This window comes from Peromyscus leucopus, chromosome 8a (genome assembly GCF_004664715.2).
Source record: "Peromyscus leucopus breed LL Stock chromosome 8a, UCI_PerLeu_2.1, whole genome shotgun sequence".
Taxonomy (NCBI): Eukaryota; Metazoa; Chordata; class Mammalia; order Rodentia; family Cricetidae; genus Peromyscus; species Peromyscus leucopus.
This window is the reverse complement of record NC_051085.1, coordinates 44,838,024-44,862,717: the sequence shown is the minus strand read 5'-3', so window position 1 is coordinate 44,862,717 and position 24,694 is coordinate 44,838,024. Positions and strand designations below refer to the sequence as shown.

Below are 24,694 nucleotides of genomic sequence, written 5' to 3'. Positions count from 1 at the left end.
TCTGAATTCATGTAACTCTAAGCCCAAGTCATCTGCTCCGCCCCCACCACCTTTGGGCTATCAGTTCTGCAGAGGTTCCTCGTGGCTCATCATAAGGCCTGGTGGACATGAGTGGGTTTGAGAATCACCACAATGGTCTTCAGCCATTTCCATTTTTTTCTTATAACTTCTTTCTCTTTGTGGATAAGTGTTTGGCTTTCTAGTTCTTTTCATGCCTCTCTGCTCATTTAGACCTTTAGTGTTTCTTTATTGAGGATGATTTGTTATGGTGAAAAGCATCATATACATGGAATAGCATCACACACACACACACACATACACTCACATACACACACAGACATACACACACAGACACACACAGACACACAGACACACACATACACACACTAACACACACAGACATACACACACTAACACACACAGACATACACACAGAGACACATACACAGACATACACACAAATACATACACACACATACACACACAAACTCACACACACAGACACACACACTCACACATACACAGACATACACACATACACAGACACACATTCACACACACACTCACACACACATACACAGACATACACACACATACATACACACACATACACACACACTCACACACAGACACACACACACTCACACACACAGACATACACACAACAGACACAGACACACACTCACACACACATCACACACACACACACAGACACACAGACACAGACACAGACACACACACACACACACACACACACACACACACACGGCAGCCACCATCTTAGGTTTCCTCTCCACCGCTGCCTTTGTTCCTCTCCATTGCTTTCTAGTACACTGTTGTTTTAAAACACCATGAGAAGTCTTATCTATTGGGGAAAACATCTTGCTCAGCTTTGGGCGACTGCATAAAATGCTGGTGGAAGCATATGCTTGAAATTCATAGGCATAGCTTTTAAAACAATGCTAGACTTGTTGAGAACCTGAGAGAACAGAAAGCATGCCATCTGTACTTTTCTCCCTGCCCCTACAGTCCTCTACTGGCTAACTTTCTGCATGCATGTGGTTCACTTTTTACAACCAAAAACAAATATTGAGATATTCCTTGTGAGTGCCCTTCGCTCTATCTCAAATTCATGGCCTCTTCTCCTTTAATTATTATTGTTGCATTTTTTTCTATACATACACATGTGTATATACAACATGTGTATACACACACACACACACACACACACACACACACACACACACACACACATATATATATGTTTATATTTAACCTACTGAGTCCCTGGAGAAAATGGACTCTCTTTTATCTTAACAGCTATTGACTGTCTTCATCTAGGGGGCAGGCCTTATACATCCATGTTGGCATGTCAAGTGGTGTCATTTCTGCAAGTCTTGTTCAGGCAGCCACATTGTTACGATGTCATGGATGCGGCTCCCACCTATGTAAAAGATACCGTCTCTATACAGCAGACATCTTGGTTCTCTCCTGCTTACAGTCTTTCTGGAATGTTCTCTGAGCCTCATGCATGGGGGTGCGTTGTAGATGTATCACCCCACAGAAATGCAGATATATTCTTATGAACTTAAGTCTGGAGTTGATGTTAGGGTTCACTCTTTGCTATACAGTTTTCTGCATCTGATGATACGTAATGTCATGTATCCTCACAACAGTCTCACGGAGGTCCACCATATTAGGCATCCCCTATGCTTCTCTGCCTATTGCTCTCCAAGCATCAGACAACTGCTCATCTTTTGGGGATTGTTTTTAGTTTTATTGAGATAGTGTCTTACATCACAGTCCAGGCTTTTGTGAAACTCACCAGATGGTCCAGCCTGGCCTCAAACTTGTGTAAATCCTCCTGCCTCAGCTTCCCAGAATGGCTCCTGGCCAGTCTTTATTATCTCTTTGGTGTTGTCTTTTTTGATGTCTCATGGTTACAGCTGTAGAGATGTAGCCTTTTCAGATGGACATTTTCCCCATCTGGTATAGGAACTTAGGATTTTTGCATGTCTTTCTATGGTTCGATGGGTCATTGTTTTTTTAAACAATTACTGAACAATATTCCATTGTGTGGATTGAGCTCATTTTATCTGTTCAACTACAATTGACATCAGAGCTGTTTCTAAGTCTTTAAAATGAGAGTTAAGGCTTCAGGTAACACCTGTGTGCAACTGTGGGTAGTTACAAGTTGCCAGCTCTTTTGGGTAAACACCAAGGTGTGCCATTGCTGAGTTGTAGAATAAGAATGCATTTAACTTTGTAGGAAATGATAGGCTGTTTCCCCGCATCACTGATGTTTTACATTCCTATCAGCAGTGGATTAGAGTTCCCGTTCCTTCATAGGCTCAGTAGTAATTGCTGGTGTCAGGTGTAATGGTTTGGATAAATTTTCCCCAGAAGCTAATGTGCTAGAACTTCAGCTTGTGACCATATTGTGAGGTGTGGGGCCTTTGAGAAGAGGGCGGCTTGTGGGAGGAAATCGCTTACTAGGGGCATAGAACACCTTAATGGGGCTTTTGGTTAATACCATTTTTACATCTTAAATAAGGAACTCCTTCCTGCACTGATTTTATGTGTATTGATGGTGTTTGTATATGTTCTTATTGTTCTGTCTGCCTGTTTGTCTGTCTGTATATGTGTCTGTCTGTGTGTAGGTACATGTTGTGTTGATGTTGAGTTTTTCTTTTGAAACAGAGCCTTTTCTTGAACTTGGATTTCTGCTAGGCTAGGCTGCCCCCTGACTAATGATCTTCAGAAATGCCCCCTCTCTTCACTCCATGCTTGTCTTGTACTGCTAAGCCAGCTCTTTATGTGGGTTCTGTCGCTCTAAACTCAGGTCCTCATACTGGCTCACCAGGCACCTTACCAACTGCACCATCTCCCCAGCCGCTTGCACTGATGTTATGAGGCTGTTGTTTCCTGTTGTAGAAGTGGTTTGAAGTCACTTCTCTGTGCTCTGTCTCGACAAGATGCAATCCTGCCTGGCTTTATCCACGTGTGTAACCCCTCCCCCCAATATCTTCTACTTGAAACACGATCTTTCTCTCAGATGTTCTCCTAAGTCCTCAGTGAATCTTTTATTGTCAGTCTGTTTCTTCCATCTATGGATATCCATCTGTTCAATGGTCTGTTGTTTTTCTGCCCTGCTTCAGACTATTCTTTTAGTTTTTATTGAAATCTTAGTATCTAGGAAAATATTTTTACCTTGTTCCTTTTAAAGGGTGTTTGGTATGTCATGTTATTGATCATTTTAATGTCCAGGTATATTTTTATATGTGTCTGCGGTGTGTTCACACACATGCCAGCACACACACACACACACACACACACACACACACACACACACACACACACATACACACAACACACACACAAACACACATACTCTTGGGTTTGGATTACATTGTATCCTTAGAATCAACCTGAGAGAAGCATAAATTGTTACTATTTCATTTTCTCAGTTCATAAAAAAATCATTCTTTTAACCTTTTACCATTTCTTTTTTCTTTTTTAACATCTTATAATAAAATTTTATGATCTCTACTTTTCTCTATAGAAGCCAGGAATCTCTTTTGTTAATTTCCACAGGTTGTATTTTAAATGCTACTTTAAGTTCTATTTTTATTTTATTTGTAACTGTTCATCACTGGTCTGTATAAATGGATTCAAGCTTTTGGTTTCCCTTGCTCATGACTGAACCCAGAACCTTTCATGTGCTGCCCAGGTGGCCTGCCACTGAACCACATAGTCAGCCATGATTATGGAAGGGCATTTATAATGAAGCATACTTGTAAAAATTTTAACTTTTTTCTTTAAATCTCATATATATCGCTCATATATATTTATATCATATTAATTATATTTTGTTATATTAATATATTTATATTTTATATATGAATATGTGTGTAGTTATTTATGCTTCTGTAAATGATGGATGGCAGTTTTACTCTTTTATCTTCAGACAGTATATGTCTTACTTATTTTTCATGTTTTGGGTGGAAAGGCTACACAGCACATGTGGCTATGAATGTTATAATGGTCATTTTTGTGGTATGGTTGATATAGGCAATGTTTCTCCATCACCACAAACTTAGAAAGGGGCGTTTTATTTTCTCCTTTTCTTTATGAATGAAGAAAGTGTTCATTCAAATTGAATTCAAAGTGATAGAGTAAATTGATTCAAGTAGTAACGTAAGTATGTAAGGTGGGAATCCCCCAGGGAATGAAGTTCTGTTTGACTCTGGTCCTGAGCTCTGGGGTACCCCCAGCAGTGCTCAAACTGCATAGGACCCCCAGGACCTTTAGAAGAAATGAAAGGCCAAATGCTAGAGGCTAAATGAGGAAAGGTGTTAGTGTGTCTAGTTAGGCAGACTAAGGATGGGGATTGAGCTGTAAGGCAGTACAGAACTTGCTACTGTGTGTCAAAGTCACATGAAATATTTTGGATAAAAACACAACAATTTTATGTCCATAGTTTTTGAGACATTACATATTGTACCACCCAAACAAGTGAGGTCTTAAACCACATGGCTGTACTCTGAACAGACATTCAGTGTTGGGAGTGAGTGGTGGCACCTGGGACCTGTTGTAATCCAAACCTTAACCTTCGGATGTGAAAATGCCAAGTGACTGTTGGAATTACTCTCCAACACTTGAAAGGGGTATACATCTTCCTGTGTGGGAAAAGGCACAGTGGGAAATAAACACTGGAGACTTGAACACCCATGTCACCTCCTATTTTAGGATTGCGCCTGTGGGGAGATCTACGCTACCACAGCCGGCTTAGATTATCTCCGCTTCCCCAGTACTAGGCTGACAAGTGTGTACCCCCACAGCTCTCTTTTTTACGTCGTTTCTCAGCTTGATCTCAGGTCCTCATGTTGTCAGGCAAGCTCTTTACTCAGCCGTTTGTTCAACACCCTGGTTCTCGCCCCCCTCCCATTTTTCTTTATTAAGAAATTTTCTACTCACTCTACATACCACCCATAGATCCTCCCTCCTCCCTCCTCCCATCTCCAAGCCCTCCCTCCTAAGCCGCCCCACATCCCCACATCCCCCAAATCAAGGTCTCCATGGGGAGTCAGCAGAGCCCGGCACACTGAGCCTAGGCAGGTCCAAGCCCCTTCCCACTGCACCAAGGCAGCGCAAGGCTCCACACCTGGTTCTCCCTTCTAATCACTCATACCTTTATTTGTATCTGCTGCTAATAACATATACAGGCAGTAGACACAACTCTCCTGATGCAGAATGGAAGTGCTTCCGTTCTCTGTCTAGTTCAGACTGAGTGGTCCTGGATTTCTGGTCAGCTTATGAATTTCCAATCCTTTAAGCAGGAAACCCATTCAAAGCTCTGAGTAGACCTTTTTCCTTTGCAGGAAGAGTAGTAAAAAGAGGGATCTGAGTATTCAGCTAGCTACTGCTCCAATATCTGCAGATTGTCTGGCTCAAGAGTCTCCATTGAGCCTTATGCAGATTGAACTGCACCATCCAGACTGTAGTCACAGGATATCATAATATAGGGAATGATAACCTTGGGTATAAAACCCATGTTTGTGCCACACCGTGTTTATAGGCTATCGTAGTATGGGGAATGATAGCCTTTGGTTTGTAACCCACATTTGTCCCTTGTGCCTTTGGCCAAGTTCTGTGGTCTTTCATTATGTTGACTTTCTCTGCTTGATGTCATTGCTGATGAAACTCCCTCACAGGGCTGTGGGAAGATGCCGAGGGAATGTTGGTAGAACCGTTAATGTAGTGCCTGTCATGGAAGAAAAACGGGGTGGTAGCTGCTCCGCTTACAGCCATAGACGCTGGAGACTTGTCCCTCAGCATTATTTTCTGCTTCTGTGCTTGGTCAGAAGCACTTTGAAGTTCAAATGAATTGTCTAGATTTGTTCTTGTTTGAGTACTTGAAGTCTGCCGTAATTCAAGTCTTGCTGTGGTGTGGGATTGTCTAATGACCACATGAAGAATGACTATCACAGCCTTTTCATCTCTTAGGCATCAGGTGCTATATATTAAATATTACTTTCAGGATATTCAGTGTGTACAGATCAGCATTTTCTTGTTTGCCTTGTTGGTGACAGGTGTCTTCTGTGGCTTTGTTGTTATTGTTGTTGTTACCTTGAACACTAGAATGCTGCATGTGAAACGTGCTGATTGCAATACTTTTTTCTCCCTAGTACTTTCCAAATGTGTTACATTTGAGGATCAAAATGATCTCCCTTGGGACATTATTTGGACTTTTCAACTCTCTAAACGGTTTCTTTTTCAGACCCTGGTATGAAATCTGGTGTATGAATTTCTCTCCTGTCTTCTGAAGCCAGCTTTTATGTTCTAAATAGAAAATAAACAGCCACATTCTAGAAAGCACAAGCAAGACCAAAAATAAGACAGTGGGGGAGGCAGAGTTGAAAATACAGCATTTCAAGAGATAATCTGCATACAGTGTTCTCGACAGGCAAATTCTGGGCCTCCAGGAGCTGTCCTGTCCTGCCAGAAGCAGACAATAGGGTGGCACGTAGGAGGAGGAGGAGGAGGAGGGAGCCACACATTCATTTTGCACAGTCTTGAGAAGGAGAGAACTTCTAAGCATTAGTTAAAACATTGGTATGTCTCCAATCTTGCTATAAAGGACCTGGGTTGTAGTTACTTTGTTTTTCAGATCTGTTTATTTCATTTTATGTGTATGAGTGTTTTGCATGCATGTATGGGTGTGTACCATGTGTGCCCGGTGCCTAGGGGTCAAAAGATTTCCTGGTTCCGGTTACAGATGGCTGTGAGTCACCATGTGGGTGCAGGGAATTGAACCTAGGTCCTCTACTAATAGCAACTAGTGCTCTTAACCACTGAGCCAACTCTCCAGCCTCAAGGACCTGGGATTTATGTATAACATCCCTTTCTGAATCTAACTGACTCAAATCTGGAAAAAGTTTACTCGTCTTTGACACATTCTGAGTTAGTCTATCTGACATAGAAGGTCACCAACAGTTACTTCAAAATCTTTTCTATTCACCCTGTGGCATACTGGTCCTTTCCAGCTCTGATTTCATGCGTACTTCATTTGAGCAAAGCTGGATTGCCTTCCTTTTCTCTTAGATTAGGATATGGCCCAGAGATAGTCAATGCTGCTTGGTGGACAAGTCTCAATTTTCCCACCATTCAAGTCCCTTTGCCTGCCAATGAATCCAGGCTGGTGAAATTTTACCAATGGGTGGTCCAGTTTTCTACTGAAAGTATAGTCAATGCACCTAAGAGCTTGCCAAAAATCTATAAGGTCTAGAAGGGCTGGAGAAATAACTGCAAGTCCAAAGACCTGGATTGATCCCTAGGGCCCATGGGAAAATTCATTTGTGGTGGATTGTTTGTCGTCTCAATGCTGAAGAGGTATCCTGGGATTCCCCAGCCACCCTAGGGGAATGAGTCTCAGATCCCTCTGAGAGACTTTGAATCCCAAACCAAGATGGACGTTGCCTGAGGAATGACAACCCAGATTGACATCTGGCCTCTATACGCAGGCATGCAAATGTGCATGTGCACCAGTATATACAGCAACACACACCTGTGCATGTGCACACACACACACACAGACACACTCGTGTTCACACACATACACACTTAAGCATACACTTACACAAGCGCTCATCTACACAGGCATGTACACACACACACTCATGCACACACACACACACACACACACACACACACACACACACACACACACACACACATTCCCAGATGGGCTGAGGCAGAGCTTGCATTTTCCTAAGTTCCCCAGGAGACTGTTTCCCTGTTCAGATTTGTGAAGAATGATCTAGGAACCCATGAGCCTACATAGAATGGGGCTTTTATTTTTAGTACCCACCACTAATTGGCATTTTGAGGGGAAAATCACTGACTGTTTTTCAGGACTCTCTACTTCCCTCGTCTCTGAGATAATGCTTTCAACCTTGGCAAAGCACTAGCAAGTTGAGAGGCAGAAGACCATAAGGTGCCCATGTGTCAGTGGGAACTGAAGTCCTGCTGCCCCACGTGGGAAGACTATGGTACACACTTGAGAGGAGACACTTCACTGACAGACAAAATTTATTTGTTTTGTCTCGGGAGATAAGGGAGGCAGGAAGAACGTGCTTGGCTTCCATTTCCAATGGGGGAGAGACGAGGGATCTTTCCTGCCAACCCTTTCCTCTTTATCTCTGCAGTCTGGTAAGACAAGAAAGGTAAACCAGTGCTTTCTAGAATGAAATTATAATTCAGAAAAGAACTGCATGTTTTCAGAGAGGGATGTTAACATTATTTTACTACAAGACTAACCTAGAGGGGCTGGAGAGACGGCACAGAGTTTCAGAGTACTGCTTGTTGCTCTTGCAGAGGACCTGGGCTGGGTTTCCAGCATCCACATGGGGGCTGACAACTGTCTACAACTCCAGATCCCGAGGATCTGATGCTCTCTTTTGACCTCTGCCAGCACCAGGCATGCATGCACATGGTGCATATACATTTATGCAGGCAAAACACTCATACCCATAAAATACAATAAATATTCAAATACTAATCCAGAGAGGCTTAATTGGCAAAGCCTGAGTTCATATAGCAATCAATCAGGTCACAGTACATCGGTACCTGGAGGGTGACCCAGCAGCATAGAGCAGATATACTGATTCAGAAGGACTCATCTCTCCTCTACTGCGGCCAGGGGCAAGTTGTATTGCCATGCCTGTGTAGCTTTGGGTCTCCCTTTATCCCGTGTTTCCATTTACCGCCTGCTTCTTTTATTACTGGGTGTTCATTTCATGGTCCGACAGCAATGACCAAAGAAAGCACTGGCCTCTAACAGCAGTAAAAACAGTACAAATCCCCTGTCTGGACTGTGGACTAGATTGAGTCACAGATGTGTCCCCTGGGTGTCTGGTAACACACCGTACATCTCTTAGATTAGGACATGCTGGGAAGCAATGATGTATTTTCTTTACTCCTAATGGTACTGTCTGCCCTTTCATTTCCTGTAAGTTTGTGAATCATTTCAGAATTGTATTATTAGAGGTCTGACATTAGCCTCTCAGGTTCTGGTTTCTGCTGAGGAAGAAGAACCAGATTGCTGATTTGTTTTTATTTTTCCAGGTGGTCTTTAACTGGACACACCCACTCCTTACCATAACAACGCCAAGTTTAAACTAGGGAAAGATATGTGTGTATGGGGTGGGGAGGGGTGGATATAGCTTCTGATATTTAATTTTTTTTTTTGCATTTTACATACCAACCACAGTTCCCCCTCCCTCTCCTCTTTCTGCTCTCCCTTCCCCACCCCTCCATTCACTCCTCATTCGGGTAAGGCCTCCTATTGGGTGTCAGCAAAGTCTGGCATACGAAGTTGAGGCAAGACCAAGTCCCTCCCTGCTGCATCAAGGCTGAGCAAGGTATCCCACCATAGGCAATGGGTATCCAAAAGGCCAGTTCATGCACCAAGGATAAATCCTAGTCCTACTACCAGGGTCCCCACAGACAGACCAAGTTACACAACTGTCACCCACATTCAGAAAGCCTAGTTCAATCCCATACAGGCTCCCCAGCTGTCAGTTCAGAGTCCGTGAGCTCCCACTAGCTCGGGTCAGCTGTCTCTGTAGGTTTCCCCATCATGATCTTGACTCCCCCCCCTTTGCTAATATAATCCCTCTTCCCTCTCTTTGACTGGACTCCATAAACATTATATATTTTATGTAAGTATATTAAAAGATAATAAAAATTATCCAAAAAATCCTATTCTTTTTTTTTTTAATTTGAAGAACACACTCTGTGCCTCATTATCCCAAACCTCTAAGGTTATTTTTATCTTAACTGCTTTAATATCTGTTGAGCCAGATGAATTATCTTACTACAATTTTGCCCTGGCATAATTATCCACGTAATGTATTCATGAAAAGCAAATTGTGCTTTTATCTCTGTCTTTAGTAGCTAGTGCTTGGTGAGTACAAAGAAATTCAATGAAACAATTTTTATTTAGCTTTTTCACACATTTGCTTGTTTATTAAAGTGTGTTCTGCAAATGTTATTTATGAAATAAATACAGTTAGGAGTTTTTAGATAGAGTACTACCTGACTGGCTATGAAAAAGAGGGCATATCAGGTTATGTGTCCTTTTGTTTGTGACAAGTTCTCAATCCTAATGCTTCTTTAGGAGTTATATGTCTTTGCCTTTGTTTCTGTGAAATAAGATCTTTCATATAGCCCAGGCTGACCTTGAATTTGATAGTCTCCTGTCTCTACCTCCCAATTGCTAGGATCATAGTGTCTGGCTCCATTTTTTTTAAAAGACTTTTATAATCTCTAGATTATCTCTAGGGCTTAAGGGTTTTTCTGTGAACACATCACCTCCTATCATGATACCTTATAAGAGCCTCCTTTAGTTTTTACCACTATAGTGACATGCTTCACATAGCCTCAGATTTATAGTTCAGTGGTTTGTAGTTTCCTCACAGAGCTGTGCAGCTATTACCACAGCCTGGCTAGAGAACATTCAACTCCACAAAAAGAAAGCCCTGCACATTACAGGCACTCCTCACTCCTGTCTGTGTCTTGGGCTCCCAGGTGCCTTTCTGTCTCTGCGAGTTTGCTTGATCTGGATATTTAACACGGTAGACTCTGTGGTCTTTTGTGACTTTTTAAAAAATGATGATTCCAAGTTTAATCCATGGTGTGATGTGGTGGGTGATTTAGCACTCCATTTCTTTAAGTTGCTAGAAAGTCCTCTCGTGTGTGCACACCACATTCCCTTTTTCCACTCAGCCATTGATAAAAATTTACTTATGTCCTGCTCCTTTTTGCTTCTGAATAATGCTGTTATGAGTAGCTATGTACAACTGATGTGGGGACGTGTGTTTATTTCCCTTTAATATAGAGGTGGAATTACAAGGTCCTATTGGCATTATACCATCTTGAGGACCATCAACCTACTTTCTACAGTGATGGCTTGCTTTTCATTCCCACTAGTGGTAAATGAAAGCTTCCATCTCTCCACATCCTTGGACACTCTTAACTACTGTCTGTCTTCTTTATATTAGCCATCCCAATAATTCCACACAGCATCCCTCTGTGGTTTTAATTTTCATTTTCCTAGTGATCATCCATGGGGATTTCTTTTATTGAGTTTATTGACAAAAGTTGACTTTTGATGGTTGCACAGTACCCAAGCTAAAAAGTCTTTAGTCATATTTTTTTTTTACATGTTTTCCTCCCTTTTTTGATAGGAGACCATTGGATTAGGAGACAAGAAGTTGGTCTGTGTCAGGAGTGGTGGCGGATGTCTTTAATCTCAGTACTCAGGGAGTAGAGATAGGCTGATCTCTGTGCGTTCTGGGACAGTCTGGTCTACATCACCAATTCCAGCTTGCTGAGGCTACATAGTGAGATATCATCTCAAACAAAAGAAAAAAATATTCTGGCTAACACTTTAAGCCAGTTGTTAGGAAGATGTTGTTCTCCGTGTCAGGCAAGTACTGAGGACAACTCATAGCAACTGCCTGAGGTAAAGGGACAAAAGCTCCTTTTGATGGGCTTCTAATCCACAGAAGAATAAACTGTGATGTGATCAGAGTTCCTGGGCTCTGGTATTCCTCCGTTAGCCTGTGTGTGTCTGCCTCAGAGCCCATTTTGCTCAGCCCCACTCCATGATTGTACCGTTCAGCAGGGCTCTCTCTGAATCTTTCCCTCAGCACAGGAGGGGAGATACACACACTGAGGGGTTTGTCGGGCAAGGAATCTCATTGTGCATATTCCCCAAGATTGTTTTCAGGAAACAAAGAACAATGAATTGAAATTGTCTATGAGAAATAAAAGCCACGCAGAGAGTCAATATTTCCTTCAGGAGCTGATGCTGTCATTTAAGGTCCCCATGGCGACCAATGATTGAAAGCCATACCAGCATAACCTCACAAGGGGAACACACTGGTTTCTCAGGTTGAGAGGGCTCCAAGAGGGCACTGGCTCCACTCTAATTCTTGGGAGGATTCCTGGAAACTTCTGGCCCACTTACTACTATATTTACTCTTTTTTTTTTTAAATGTAGAAAGCGTCTCTGACACCCCCAAACAAATATTCTAGAACTGAGTCTTCCTGGTCCCCACTGGCCTACCTGTGTCTATCTCTTAGTAGTCTGCCCAGGCTCACTGCTCTTTAGACTGGTGGGCTGAGGCCAGATAGGTGGAGTTCAAAGGGGCAGATAGTGTGGAACAGAGTGAGAAACGATAACTGTCTTCTACAACCAGCCAATGGGCAGGCTTCTTCCTCAGAAAACACTGGAAGCACCAGGGCAGTAGGTGTTCAGACTTGGTGGTAAACATTAGCTTGCAGGGCTTGCCTGTAAGGTGATATATCTGCTTCTTCAGTAACAGAAAGGAATTTTGCACCCAGACAATTCTCTCTGAGCCTCTCAGTACCTAACTTGGAGGATACTTGGATGTGATACTGACCAGAGTTGATGTGGAACTGATTTAAGACTTTTGGAGGTATTAGAATGAGATACATGGGATTTGTGCTTGAGAAGGATATGGATTTTAAAGGGCTAGAAGTGGATTAAATTGTGTCAGTATTACAAACATTTGTAATATTGAAGTCCTTTACTGTACCCCCAAAGTCTCCAAGCAATAAGTCAGTGTGTGGTCTTATTAGAATAGGTTACAATTACACGTCTTTAAATGGCTCGTGGTCTCCTGAGTAGCAAAGTAGCATGGTATGAATGTCCAGACAGCAGAACATCATGGCTTTACGCTTCTGGAAACCAGAAGTTTGAGATGAAGGTGTGAACAGGAATGCTTGAGGACCGCTCTGTCTGATGTGTGCTCTTTGGTTTTTAACTGGGTTTGTGGATACTGTTCTTTTTAAACAGAAGAAATAAAAGTATCTGAGGATGATGAGATGGAGAAACTCTACAAATCATTGGAGCAAGCTAGTCTGTCTCCTCTCGGGGACCGGCGACCTTCAACCAAGAAGGAGCTGAGAAAGTCTTTTGTGAAGCGGTGCAAGAACCCATCCATAAATGAGAAGCTTCACAAGATCAGAACCCTGAACAGCACGTTAAAGGTAAGGCAGTCTCTGACTGTGCTACCTGGAGGTGGGAGGGGATGAAGTTTCAGACTGTGCTACCTGGGAGGCCGGAGGGGAGGCAGTCTCAGACTGGGCTACCTAGGAGGCTGGAGGGGAGGATGTCTCAGACTGGGCTACCTGGGAGGCCAGAGGGGAGGATGTCTCAGACTGGGCTACCTGGGAGGCCAGAGGAGAGGCTGTCTCAGTCTGGGATACCTGGGAGGCGGGAAGGGAGGATGGGAGGGGAGGCTGTCTCAGTCTGGGATACCTGGGAGGCCAAAGGGGAGGATGTCTCAGTCTGGGATACCTGGGAGGCTGGAGGGGAGGCAGTCTCAGACTGGGATACCTGGGAGGCCGGAGGGGAGGCAGTTTCAGACTGGGCTACCTGGGAGGCTGGAGGGGAGGCTGTCTCAGTCTGGGATACCTGGGAGGCCGGAGGGGAGGATGTCTCAGTCTGGGATACCTGGAGGTGGGAACCAGGGCAGACAAAGAAAGGCTGACTGCAGAGAGATTCATGGCCATCTCAGAACACTTGTGTGGGAGGAGGAAAGAGCAGAGAAAGTAACCTCCTCACAGTGGGACGGCTGTGACCTTTTAAAAGCGCCGGATCCCTCACACCGCAGCATCCGTACATAGCAGGCTTCAATCTTACATTCAGTCTGATTCAGCGTTTGAATCCCCAAATCCCAGAGAGCAAAGAAGGACTGTGTGTAATTTGGTTTTTGTAATTTTGTGCCTAGCACAGCACTCGGCTCTAAACTTTTCATTGTTTGAGAATTTCGTACACTCATATATTTCCATCAAAACCCACCCCCTTCCCTCCCCCATCCCTCTCCCACTACCACTTTCCCACTCAGCCATGTGTGCTTTCTATCTCTGTTTTAAAGCCCACCAAGTGTACTTAGCGCTGCTTGTATGTGCATAGGGTAGGACCTTCAACCAGAGCATGGGTAGCCACTCGGGCCGTATCCCCCAAGTCAACTTACTCTCCCTCCCGCTCAGCCCTCAGTTGCCTAAATCTTTTCAGCTAGGGGTGAAACGTATGAGCTCCTTCTGGATCCATGATGGGATTTGGGATGAGCTTGATCTTGTTTGGGTCTTATGCATAGAGTCCGATCGCTGTTAGTTTATGTGTTCATGTCCAGGAAGTACTATTCCTCTGCAGCCATCTGCCATCACTGCCTCTTCAGCAAAAATAAACAGTAATAGAAATAAGGGTTTCACCTGACTCATTCAGGGTACCATCTATGTGTTTTACTAGATCAGGAGAATATTCTCTCTCTCTCTCTCTCTCTCTCTCTCTCTCTCTCTCTCTCTCTCTCTCTCTGTCTCTCTCTCTCTTGAACACGGTTTCTCTGTGTAGCCCTAGCCATCCTGGAACTTGTTCTGTAGACCAGGCTGGCCTTGAACTCAGAGGTTCGCCTGCCTCTGCCTCCTGAGTGCTGGGATTAAAGGCGTGCACCACCACTACCTGGCCAGGAGATTATTTTCTAATTGTCAACTCTAGGCATTTCAGCTGAGAAGTGTGGTGAGAGCCAGGCAGCAGAAGGCATACATTCTGTGGCAATAAACCAACAGATGTTGTCACATGGGAATAGGGGACAGTGTGCAGGACATACTGAGCTGTTTCCACAGCTTCCCCTAATGAAGGATTCCTCACAACAGGAGCATCTCATTTTTACATTGAGACTGTAATACCAGCAGGTGGAGGGCAGGGTGCTCTGTAGTCATCTTAAATGAGCAGAAGATTCATGCTTCTGAAAAGCCTCTCTGGAGCCCGCAGTTCAATTCTGAAGTACACATGTCCTTTCATGTTAAAAATTTTGAGTCCTTTTCCAGGAAGAAATGTCACCAGCCATGAAGACAATAATGAGATAGCTGAGAGTGTTCTGGGTAGTCAGACATCCAAGCTAGTCAAGAGAAAAACCAGGCATCGCAAAAATCTGCAAAAATGAGGCTGGAAAGGGCAAGGAAAAGAACAGTTCAGTTTTACAAAGAAACTCCAAGTTCAGAGAAATTCTCTAATAGTTAATGATGAAAAGATACCACTAGCACCCATTTCGTGGTGTGTGCAGAGCTGATTAATGTGTTGGGTTAGTCAGTGTAATATGCCAGAGAATGTTGAGATTTTATCATCTTGTAGGATGAATGACTTTATTATTGGAGAACTGTTTCCTTAATATTACTGTGTACCAGGCACCATCCTAGGTCACTGTAACCGTAGAGTGGGATGCTCAGGACAATGGAGACAGGAAAACAGATGGCTGAAATGCAGCACAATAAGTACCATAGTGAATGCAAGCTTTGAGGGCTTTAGTAGTCCAGAAGATGGAAGTGACCCAATCTAGGGTCGCTATGTTTAGCTGATGGCTAGCTCATGAGTAAGAGGTTAGAATATGGGGAAGATGAAGGAAAGATCCTCATGGAGGTAGAACATCTATTGGGGATGATCTTTTTGGGTTTAGGTTGGGAGCAGCAGGAAGTAGAAGTCAATGGGGTTATGGGTAGCTCAGGACATGATAGAGGAAGACTGTGACTCTAGAATCCATAGAGCAACAGATTGGAGATTCTAGACCTTGACAGTACCCTGTGTGCCCTGACAAAAAGGATCAAAGACATTTACCAGCCTCTCTGGTTTCCTATGAATTGTTGCTCTGCATAGTTAGGCCATGTAATGGATGACTTCAGTGACTTCTTTTCTCCCAGTAGGGTAGGTCTCATGGTTAGCTTGAAGCTTGGGAGCTTCAAGTAAGAATTATTTATTCTGCCAGAATTTCTGTGGCTCTACAGTCTGGGCATGGATTAGACATGGATTCTTCCATTAGCTCCTGTGTGAGTGTGTGATCAAGGTGTCCTCCAGGCTCTTCATTTCTCCACTGGGAGATGTTTGCTTTCTCGGTTCCCATGTTAGAATTGGCATCATTCAGTTCCTTGCAGCTTATGGCTCTGAGCATGTCTGCTGCTGTCTGTCTGCTGAGTGGAGACTGACCTCAGGTTCTTGTCAAGTAGACTATGCAGGGCAGGTCGCAGCTGAGAAGCTGACCTATCACAGCAAGGAAGAAGACAGTGATAGCAAGTGGGAGCAAAGCAAGTGAATAACCCAGTCGCCATAGCTAAACCACCCTACTTCTGTGATGTTCTGTTGGACAGAAGCAGGCTATCAGGTCAGCCAATAATCTGGAAGAAGATTCCACAGACAGATGAATCTCAGGAAGCAGGGAATGGTAGGGGGTCATCTCACACCCAATCTAACTGCTCTCTGCTGTGTAGAAAACATTCCTTTCCAGGGATCACTTAGGCCTCAGAGAAGCACAGTGTTGGAGGCCTGTGAACTGTAGCTCATGTTCTGTTGCCCAGTGAACCTCAAGAGGCAGCAAGTCCCTGTCGTGTGTAAACTGGCCATGTTGAAAATAACAGGAAGGGCTAGGTATATAGCTCTAGGGTAGAGTGTTTGTATAACATGCACAAAGCTTTGAATTCCACCCCCTAGTGCTACTAAACAAACAAAAATGATGACAACAACAACAACAAAATAACACAACTCCCTATAACAATAAACCAAAATAAGCCATAACTTACTGATCAGATCAGTGTGTGTACATTTAATCATGAGCAAAGCTATCATAGTTATTTCTTACCTCAATAGCTAAGGGACACAATTGGAGCTTATGAAGTGAGCCCTGGGCAAGGATCTTTTCTTGATGTTGGAGTTGGTTATGGAGGTGTGTTCATTTTGAGATAATTTCTCAAGCACAGACCTTCCCGTTGGTGCAATTTTCTTTACATATACTGCATTGTGATGAAACGTTTATTTGGAAATACTTGAAATCCAGAGTGTGGACACCTAAAGGCATCAGGTACTAAAATGACCTCAGGTTTACACCTGTTGTCTTTGACATGACAATTAGCTGTTTAAGTAGAGCTAATGGTAATTTTAGATGGACAAGGATGCAGTTTAGGGGAGATAGGAATCTGGGATCATAAGCTTGCAGGGGTATGGAAGCAGAGCTTGCAGGAGACTATCAAGAGTGTGAATACGCAGAGAACATAGGCACAGACAAAGACTGGCATTCTTAAACACTCCAGTGTCAAGAGTTTGGGTAATGAGGAACCAGTAAAGTGACTATCAAGGGACAAGGAAAGTCAAGAGAGTGTCTTATAGAAGCAACCAGGTAGATATGTTCAAGGTGGGGCTGTGGCCAGCAGCTTTAGGTATGTTGATGAATGTGAAGATGGGGAATTAACCTTTGGAGAAGCCAACATAGAGGTTATTGATGAGCATCCCTGGTTTGGTAGAGTGGTGCGGATGAAAGCCTGGCAGACCAGAAGTAAGACTATGAAGGAGTGGTCACTGGGGACAAGGAGGACAGAGGAGCCTGAGCCGGATAGAGGTGGGGTCTGAGAGAACTTTCAAGGTAGAAGAAATAACATGGCACACCAGTGTCAGTGAGGATGCTCCAGTGGAGATGGGAGACTTGAGTGCCTTGAGCATGAGAGCAGAAGCCATGGTGCCCAAGTGGAGAGGATAGCCTGTGCTCAGAGTACAGAGCTTTCGTCTGCACAAAGGAGAAGGAAGGCAGTATGTATTCTTGCTGGTGTGGGTAGTGGGCACGAGAAGCTTGGAAGTAATTTTCTGGTTGTTTTCATTTCTTCCAAAAATACAGAACCAAGCTATTGGCAATGAGTGATGAGGAGGTTTGAAATATAATGAGAAGGCTTTCTTTTTTTCTGATTTTTGTGGACAGAGAGAGAGAGAGAGAGAGAGAGAGAGAGAGAGAGAGAGAGAGAGAGAGAGAGAGAGAGAGAGGAGAGAGAGAGGAGAGAGGAGAGAGAGGACATGGTTGTGTGTCTGAGTGTGGGCATGTGTGTACGATGGTGCCTATGTAGAGGTCAGAGAACCTGTTTTAGACAGGTCTCCTGAAGGCTTCTGGGGACGCTCCTGCCTCTGCTTCCCACCTTACTGTTAGGAGTATCAGTGTAATGGTTACATTCTCCCATGTCTGGCTCTATGCCGGTCTCAGGGTCCAAGCTCAGATCTTTATGCTTCTGTGCCTGGCATCTCTTTACATGCCGAGCCTTCTTCCAGCCTGATAGAGTTTTAAATAGTCATTTGGAGAGGTGGAGAGATAAAAGAAGGTGGAGTGTGATTACTGGATGGCTCTTGGTGACCATCCTTTCAACCCTTGTAAACAGAGGCAGAGCTTTTATGTCCTGATCGCCTGGTCCCAAATAATCACACAAAAACTTATATCAATTTTAAAACACTTCAGCCAATCATTCAGGCTTATTATTAATTAGCTCTTACATTTAAATCAACCCATTTTTATTTATCTATGTATTGCCACGTGGTTGTGGCTTTACTTGTCCTCTGGCATCTTTCTTCTTGGATGGCTGGCTTGTGTCTCCTCAACTCCACTCTTTTTTGTCTGAGTCCTCAGTTTGAGTGTCTCACGTAACTTCCTGCCGGGCTACTGGTCATTCAGCATTTTATGAGCGAATGAGAGTAAAACATGTTTATAGTGTAGAAAAGGATTGTTCCACAGCAACTTCTCTCATTGGAGATTAGGAATAGAGGTAGGGAGGACAGCTTTATTATTAACACGTATTAATTAACATCTCATGATTCTGTACTATGGGATATCCTTCACATCCATACACTATGCATTCACTATGGATGTCCACCTTTCTGATCTTGTTTCCTGGTTGCCCCTCCCTCCTAACACCCTTCCCAATCCTTAACAATTGCTCTTTTACTTTCATGTCAGTTTCTGAAAGGTTTTTACATATGAGGGAGAGCATGGGATGCTCATCTTTCTTTATTTCCTTTGTTTTCACTTAACCCAATGCCTTCAGGTTCTATGCTTCAAATGACAGGATTCCATTCTTTATTATGGGTTGTATATAGACAGGTTTTAAACAAGTACTAAGAGAATGTGTACTGTGTGCCAGCCATTCTCTCAGACACGGGAGGCCAGTGGCCCTATCAGGCAAATGGGTCGGTCCTCATGGGGCTTTCATTTCAGAAGGGGAAGACAGAACTGTGACCCCCTGACATTTTAGGATGAGAATGATGACTGATGGTCTTGAACTTGAGGTGAGAGCAGTGAGTGTTACTGTGACATTTGAGCTGTGTTTATGCTTCCACAGGGCTGGGCAGAGATTGGTCCAGTGGTAAATAGGTACTTACTATCGACATGACACTTGGTGTTGTGTGATGAGCCAAGAATATAAGGATGGAGGAAATCTATTTTCAGTCATCTTCTCTATACTTGGTTAATTAGTTAACCAATTGTGTGTGTGTGTGTGTGTGTGTGTGTGTGTGTGTGTGTGTGTGTATGAGTGTGTGTGTTGTGCATGCATGTGAATATGTGGTCACTCATATATACACATGTGGAGGCCAGAGGAAGAAGTGAGATGTCTCCCTCTATCAGTTTCCACCTTTTTGCCCTGAGGCAGGGCCATTCCTTGAATCAGAAGGGGCCTTTCTTGAGGCAGACTGTACCAGAAGGTCTCCAGATCCACCTGTCTCTGTCCCCACTGCAGTGCTGAGGTGACAGGCACATGCAACTATCCTGGCCTTCTATGTCGGTGCTGGTGGTTCCAACTCTGTCTTAGTCAGCGTTACTATTGCGGTGATGAAGCACCATGACCAAAAGCAACTTGGGAAGGACAGGGTTTATTTGGCTTACACTTCCACATCCCTGTTCATCATCAAGGAAGTCAGGACAGGAACTCAAATAGGACAGGAACCCGGAGGCAGGAGCTGATGCAGAGGCCATGGAGGGGCGCTGCTTACTGGCTTGCACAGGCTGCTTTCTTAGAAAACCTAGAACCACCAGCTCAGATTTGGCTCCACTCACAATGGACTGGGCCCTCCCACATTAGTCACTGATTAAGAAAATGCCCTAAGGATTTGCCTAAGTCTGATCTTCTGGAAACATGTTATCAATTGAGGCTCACTCTTTTTCTGATAACTCTAGTTTGTGTCAAATTGACATAGAACTAGCCGGTGTACAAACCCTCAAGAATGCACAGCAAGGTACCATTACCATAGAGCCATCTCTCCAGCCCCTTTTAGGCTTTGGGGACAGATGTCTGAATAGACTATTGTGAATTCTAGGCTCTGTACTGGAGGGCAGGAGAGCATGAAAATAAGTCTGTGTGGTTCAAGTTGGGGGCTCACAGTTTTCCACTGAACATGATAGCTAGCACTAAGTATAAGCTAAGGGAGGTGCTCCTGGTAGCTCAGCAGTTTGGAGGTGTAAACCAGCATTGTGTGGGTAAGAAAATTTGGGCCAATAGTATTATACTGGGAAGCAGCATGGCGGTGGAGGAATAGCAATTGGAGTTGAGGTTCTTGAGAGCCTTGCGTGATGAGGGAAGTCATAAAGAAGACTCACAATGCAGGAGGATTCCGACATTTCTGTACATAGCATGGATTTACAGTAGAGGATCAGAGGCAAGGACCTCCTGGCAGGCTGGAGAAACACTGGGTCACTGTGACTTATTGGACTGCACATGCCCAGTTAGCACCATGGTTCCAGAGATGGAGAAAGACTGTGATAAAATGATTCAAGAATAGAGTGTTAGAACAAAGCCTCTGCTAAGGCTTCTTCTTAGAGATACCGACAGACACTCTACCAGGACACTGAGGCTTTGGCAGGGAGATAGGGTTTCTCACCTGGGAAGTGAATTAACACCAAAGCGGGTATCGGCAAGATGGGGGCTATTGGTGTCATACACATGCTGTTCCCCACCCCTTCACTGCCTTCTGCCTGGGAATTAGAACTACAACCTCCTGCTAAGACCTCCCCTGTCCTCAGAGGGCTATAAGAAAAGAGAGTTCCAATTCTCCCACGAGGGCTCTGATTCTTTTCAGAGAACCTTCCAAACTGTCTCTCTGGTGCTGCCAGAATCCCTGCCGTGGAGTTACCCCTCTGTCTGTCTGTCTGTCCATGGTGCTATAAGTCTCCTAATAAACTCAGTCCCTGTTAATCTGTCTTAGTGTCATCTAGAAACACCCAGTCCCAGACCAAACCTAACAATGGTCAGGGCTGAGTGATCCACTTTGTTGATCCTGATCATGTTTTTACTCTTACAGGTTATTTTATACTGGCACACATACTGTTTGGGTGGAAGTTAGATGCCTCATCATTGAATAAAAAAAGAAACCATACTCTTCATATACAAATATGTCTGTTAATAGATATGATTTACTAAAATAATTAAAAAATCTAAAAAGATACATTTTGTTACTTTATGCCTCAGGTAAAGTGCTATGTTCCAGTTTTACTTAGTGAAGTTTGGATGGTCAGTGAAGTGCCTGTGTGTACAACATAGCTTCAGGACATAGCTAGAACCCAGTGACACACTAAAATGGAGTCACCTCTGCTGTGTGGGGTAATAGATGAGTCAAGGGGGACCAGCATAGAAGACAGACTCTCTGGTTCTTTCACTAACTTGGGGGTGAATATATATTGCTTCTTGGTGGCTCCCACATGTGAAGAGGTATTGAGCCAGACCCCAGGCATGTTGAGAAATGAGAATATTAATGTGCAAAGCCACTTTGGTAGTGTTGCGGTGGATGGGTCCGTGTATGGGAAGAAGTTGACTCACTAAAGTTCAGATACTCATGTACTCACTGATGACTCTTTCCTTCCTGTTTTCTTCTTGGCCAGTGCAAAGAACATGATCTGGCCATGATCAACCAACTGCTGGATGATCCAAAGCTGACTGCCAGTAAGTACAGAGAGTGGAAGGTCATGAACACCCTGCTGATCCAGGACATCTATCATCATCAGCAGGAACCTCAGGACCCTGAAGTCACCCCCCAGGAACTCAAGAACCCTGGCTCTTCTGACTGTGTTGAAAATTCTCTTTGAGCAGAAGCCAGGATTGCCTCCTTCCTTGTTACTGTGACATTCTACAAGACGCTGCCAGGGCATACATTTTGCTTACAAGGAAACCCCAAGCTCAGTTCCTAAGGCATCATGCCTCCTTCATAAGGATGCAACCAAGGTGAAGCCAGTTCAGATGCAGTGGGAGTCCTGGCTTCCATGTGTTGCATTCATCAATATTGAAGTTATGGAGTTCATCTGAGCAGGCATATTTTCTGTGCTCCTGTTGGGAGCTGGTAAGCATGCTAGGCTCTAGGTGAGATGTGAAAGGGGTAACCTCCTCCTTTGCTTTCAAGAGAATTACAACCTGCCATAGACAAAAGGTCCAATTTTACTAGGGATAATAATTCATAGGAATGTTCCATTTTTCAAAAGAAACATGTAGAATCCCATTTGGTGGGCAGTAGAATTCTGCAAAATTTCTTCCGCAGTAGGTAGTGGAACTAGACATGGGTTAGTATTTGTGGAATACAAGGCTCTTCTTACCTTTGGTATAGAGAGCAGTGCCTTTTTGACGTGTTGAGTGCTTATTTGGCTTGGTGAGATGGAGAGACGGGGAGCCCAGGGAGGAGGCATGTGTTCCATTCCACTCAGAGGACAACTTCATATGTTCATGCTCTGCCTAGGGTGGGGGATCTGATTAAGGTGGCCCTTCCTCACAATGTCAAGGAGACAGATGGTCATGTGACAGTTGGGGTTCTTTGTCCTCCACCCCCAGCTTCTCTGAACAGTGGTAGGAGATAGTAATACCCATTGCAAGGAATGTCAGACTGTGTTCATCCCTGGCTGTGGTGCCTAAGCCCAGTATGAATTTATGTCCAGTTTTCCTGGGATCCAAATTCTCAAGGTTATTATTTCTGAATTGTTCTGAACTTGGAAAAGAACCTAGACCAACAAAACAACAAAACAGCTAAACAGGATTGTTTTATTTTTGTATGTTTATGTGTCATATAGTGTGAGATGTGAATAGCTGTCTATGTTTCTTATTTAAATATATTTATAGAAGTGCAAATTATAGTGTTTTAAAAGAGTGTACTATTATGTGTTGTTCAATATATATATATATTCTAGAGGTCTATCATTTTTGCTTGAGAAAAATAGGCATACTAGTGACTTACTGAAGATGTGTTGCACTATGATAGATGAGGAATGCTCAGGAAATCTCATGAGAAAACTAAGGGAGCATGTATCAATAATTATCCATTTTCTGAATGCCTTCTTTCTATTATTGCACCTCCGCCTCCAGCTCCAGAGCTCTTAAATTTCAATGCCATTTTCTTAACTTGCACATTAGGCTAGCTCTTCTACTCAGAAAGTTTAAGGTTGATTACATTTATGGCATAAATTATAGACTCAAAGGAACACATCTCATGAAATCTTGGGCCAAATGAAATATAAGCAATATAATTCCCAAATAATATTAATAGAAATTAAGATTTGTCGTTAAAGAGATCTCATAGAGGGGTTGGGGATTTAGCTCAGTGGTAGAGTGCTTGCCTAGCAAGCACAAAGCCATGGGTTTGGCCCCCAGCTCCAGAGAGAGAGAGAGAGAGAGGGAGAGGGAGAGAGAGAGAGAGAGAGAGAGAGAGAGAGAGAAGAGAGAGAGAGAGAGAGAGAGAGTTCATAGAGAAACAATATATCCATCCCAATGATATCTTCTCATCATAAAAATAACCATAACTTGAGTCCAGTCCCTTTTCCAGGATATAAAGTAAATAAATAAATTACAAAAACCCCATAATTCACTAAGAATCCATGTGCATCTCACCTGCCCTTTGTAAATTGTTGACATACATATTCATATCATAACATCAAATACAGCTTGACAAATTCAAATAGAAGTAGCCACTGGGTCTATATCTACAAACTAGATGTAAAGAATTGTTATATATTTCCCTGTACTTTACCAAGACTTTTTGTACACCCAAATGAAAAAAAAAAATCCTTGCCTCAAGAAACAAAGAGGAATGAGAAGATTCACCAAGTTGAGGGATGAGCTGGGAAAGGACACACTGGGTCCTCTCTCTGGATATCATGCAGTTCAGGAGGCTAATGCCTCAACCTCAGAACATTACTATTGATTCTTCCTGTGGCTAGCAGCTGTTGGGAGGGTGATGCTCTCGGATTTACAGTGCAAGAAAACATCGAAGGAAGGTGAATTAATAATGGAGAAAATCTTAGCTTGGGAAGAATATTCATCCATGTCTTTTACTTGCAACATCTGTCTACACATGTCCATCACCCCCTACCCCAAGTTGAAGCTCCAAATACTTTTTATCAGGGCTGTTTGCTATATTTAAATGTTTTACTTTGGCTTCTCATCAATCTATGTTTAACTGACTTTTGAATGTAAAATCCTTTAGTAACATTCAGATCTCAAGGCAAAATTAGTCCATGAAGTTCCTTGACCAATCCATAGGGTTATTTTTCAAAGTAACTTCAAGAAAGCCAGAGTAGAAATTTCTGTTTTGGTAGTTAAAACCAACCTGCAGAACATTCCTAAGTCAGTCTCAGGAGTGTCCTGGCCTCCTGGCCATGAAACGTCCTGTTTCCAATTTTGTAAATAAAATTTTCTCTCTGTGCTAGGTTTAGTTAGGAAGTAGGAGGTCAGTGCTTCTGCAGGTTCTTAGTCTCAGCTGGGGTCATAAGAGGAGGGTGGTGAGGGAGTGAGCAGAAGAGTCGTGACCCTTCTTCACACACACACACACACACAC

The 24,694-nt window shown here is 43.4% G+C and overlaps 1 protein-coding gene across 3 annotated transcripts in view; it reads left to right on the top strand.

Moving 5' to 3' along the window:
* The window catches only part of Ipcef1 (interaction protein for cytohesin exchange factors 1), a 162,728-nt gene extending 139,833 nt beyond the window's left edge, over nucleotides 1–22,895 (top strand). For all 3 annotated transcript variants that reach the window (XM_028854055.2, XM_028854054.2, XM_028854057.2), the window contains 2 exons: nucleotides 12,887–13,080; nucleotides 21,762–22,895. In XM_028854055.2, the coding sequence (XP_028709888.1) occupies nucleotides 12,887–13,080; nucleotides 21,762–21,965 (398 nt within the window). In that variant the 3' untranslated portion in view covers nucleotides 21,966–22,895. The remainder of the gene's footprint in view (nucleotides 1–12,886; nucleotides 13,081–21,761) is intronic.
* The last annotated feature ends 1,799 nt before the right edge of the window (nucleotides 22,896–24,694 follow it).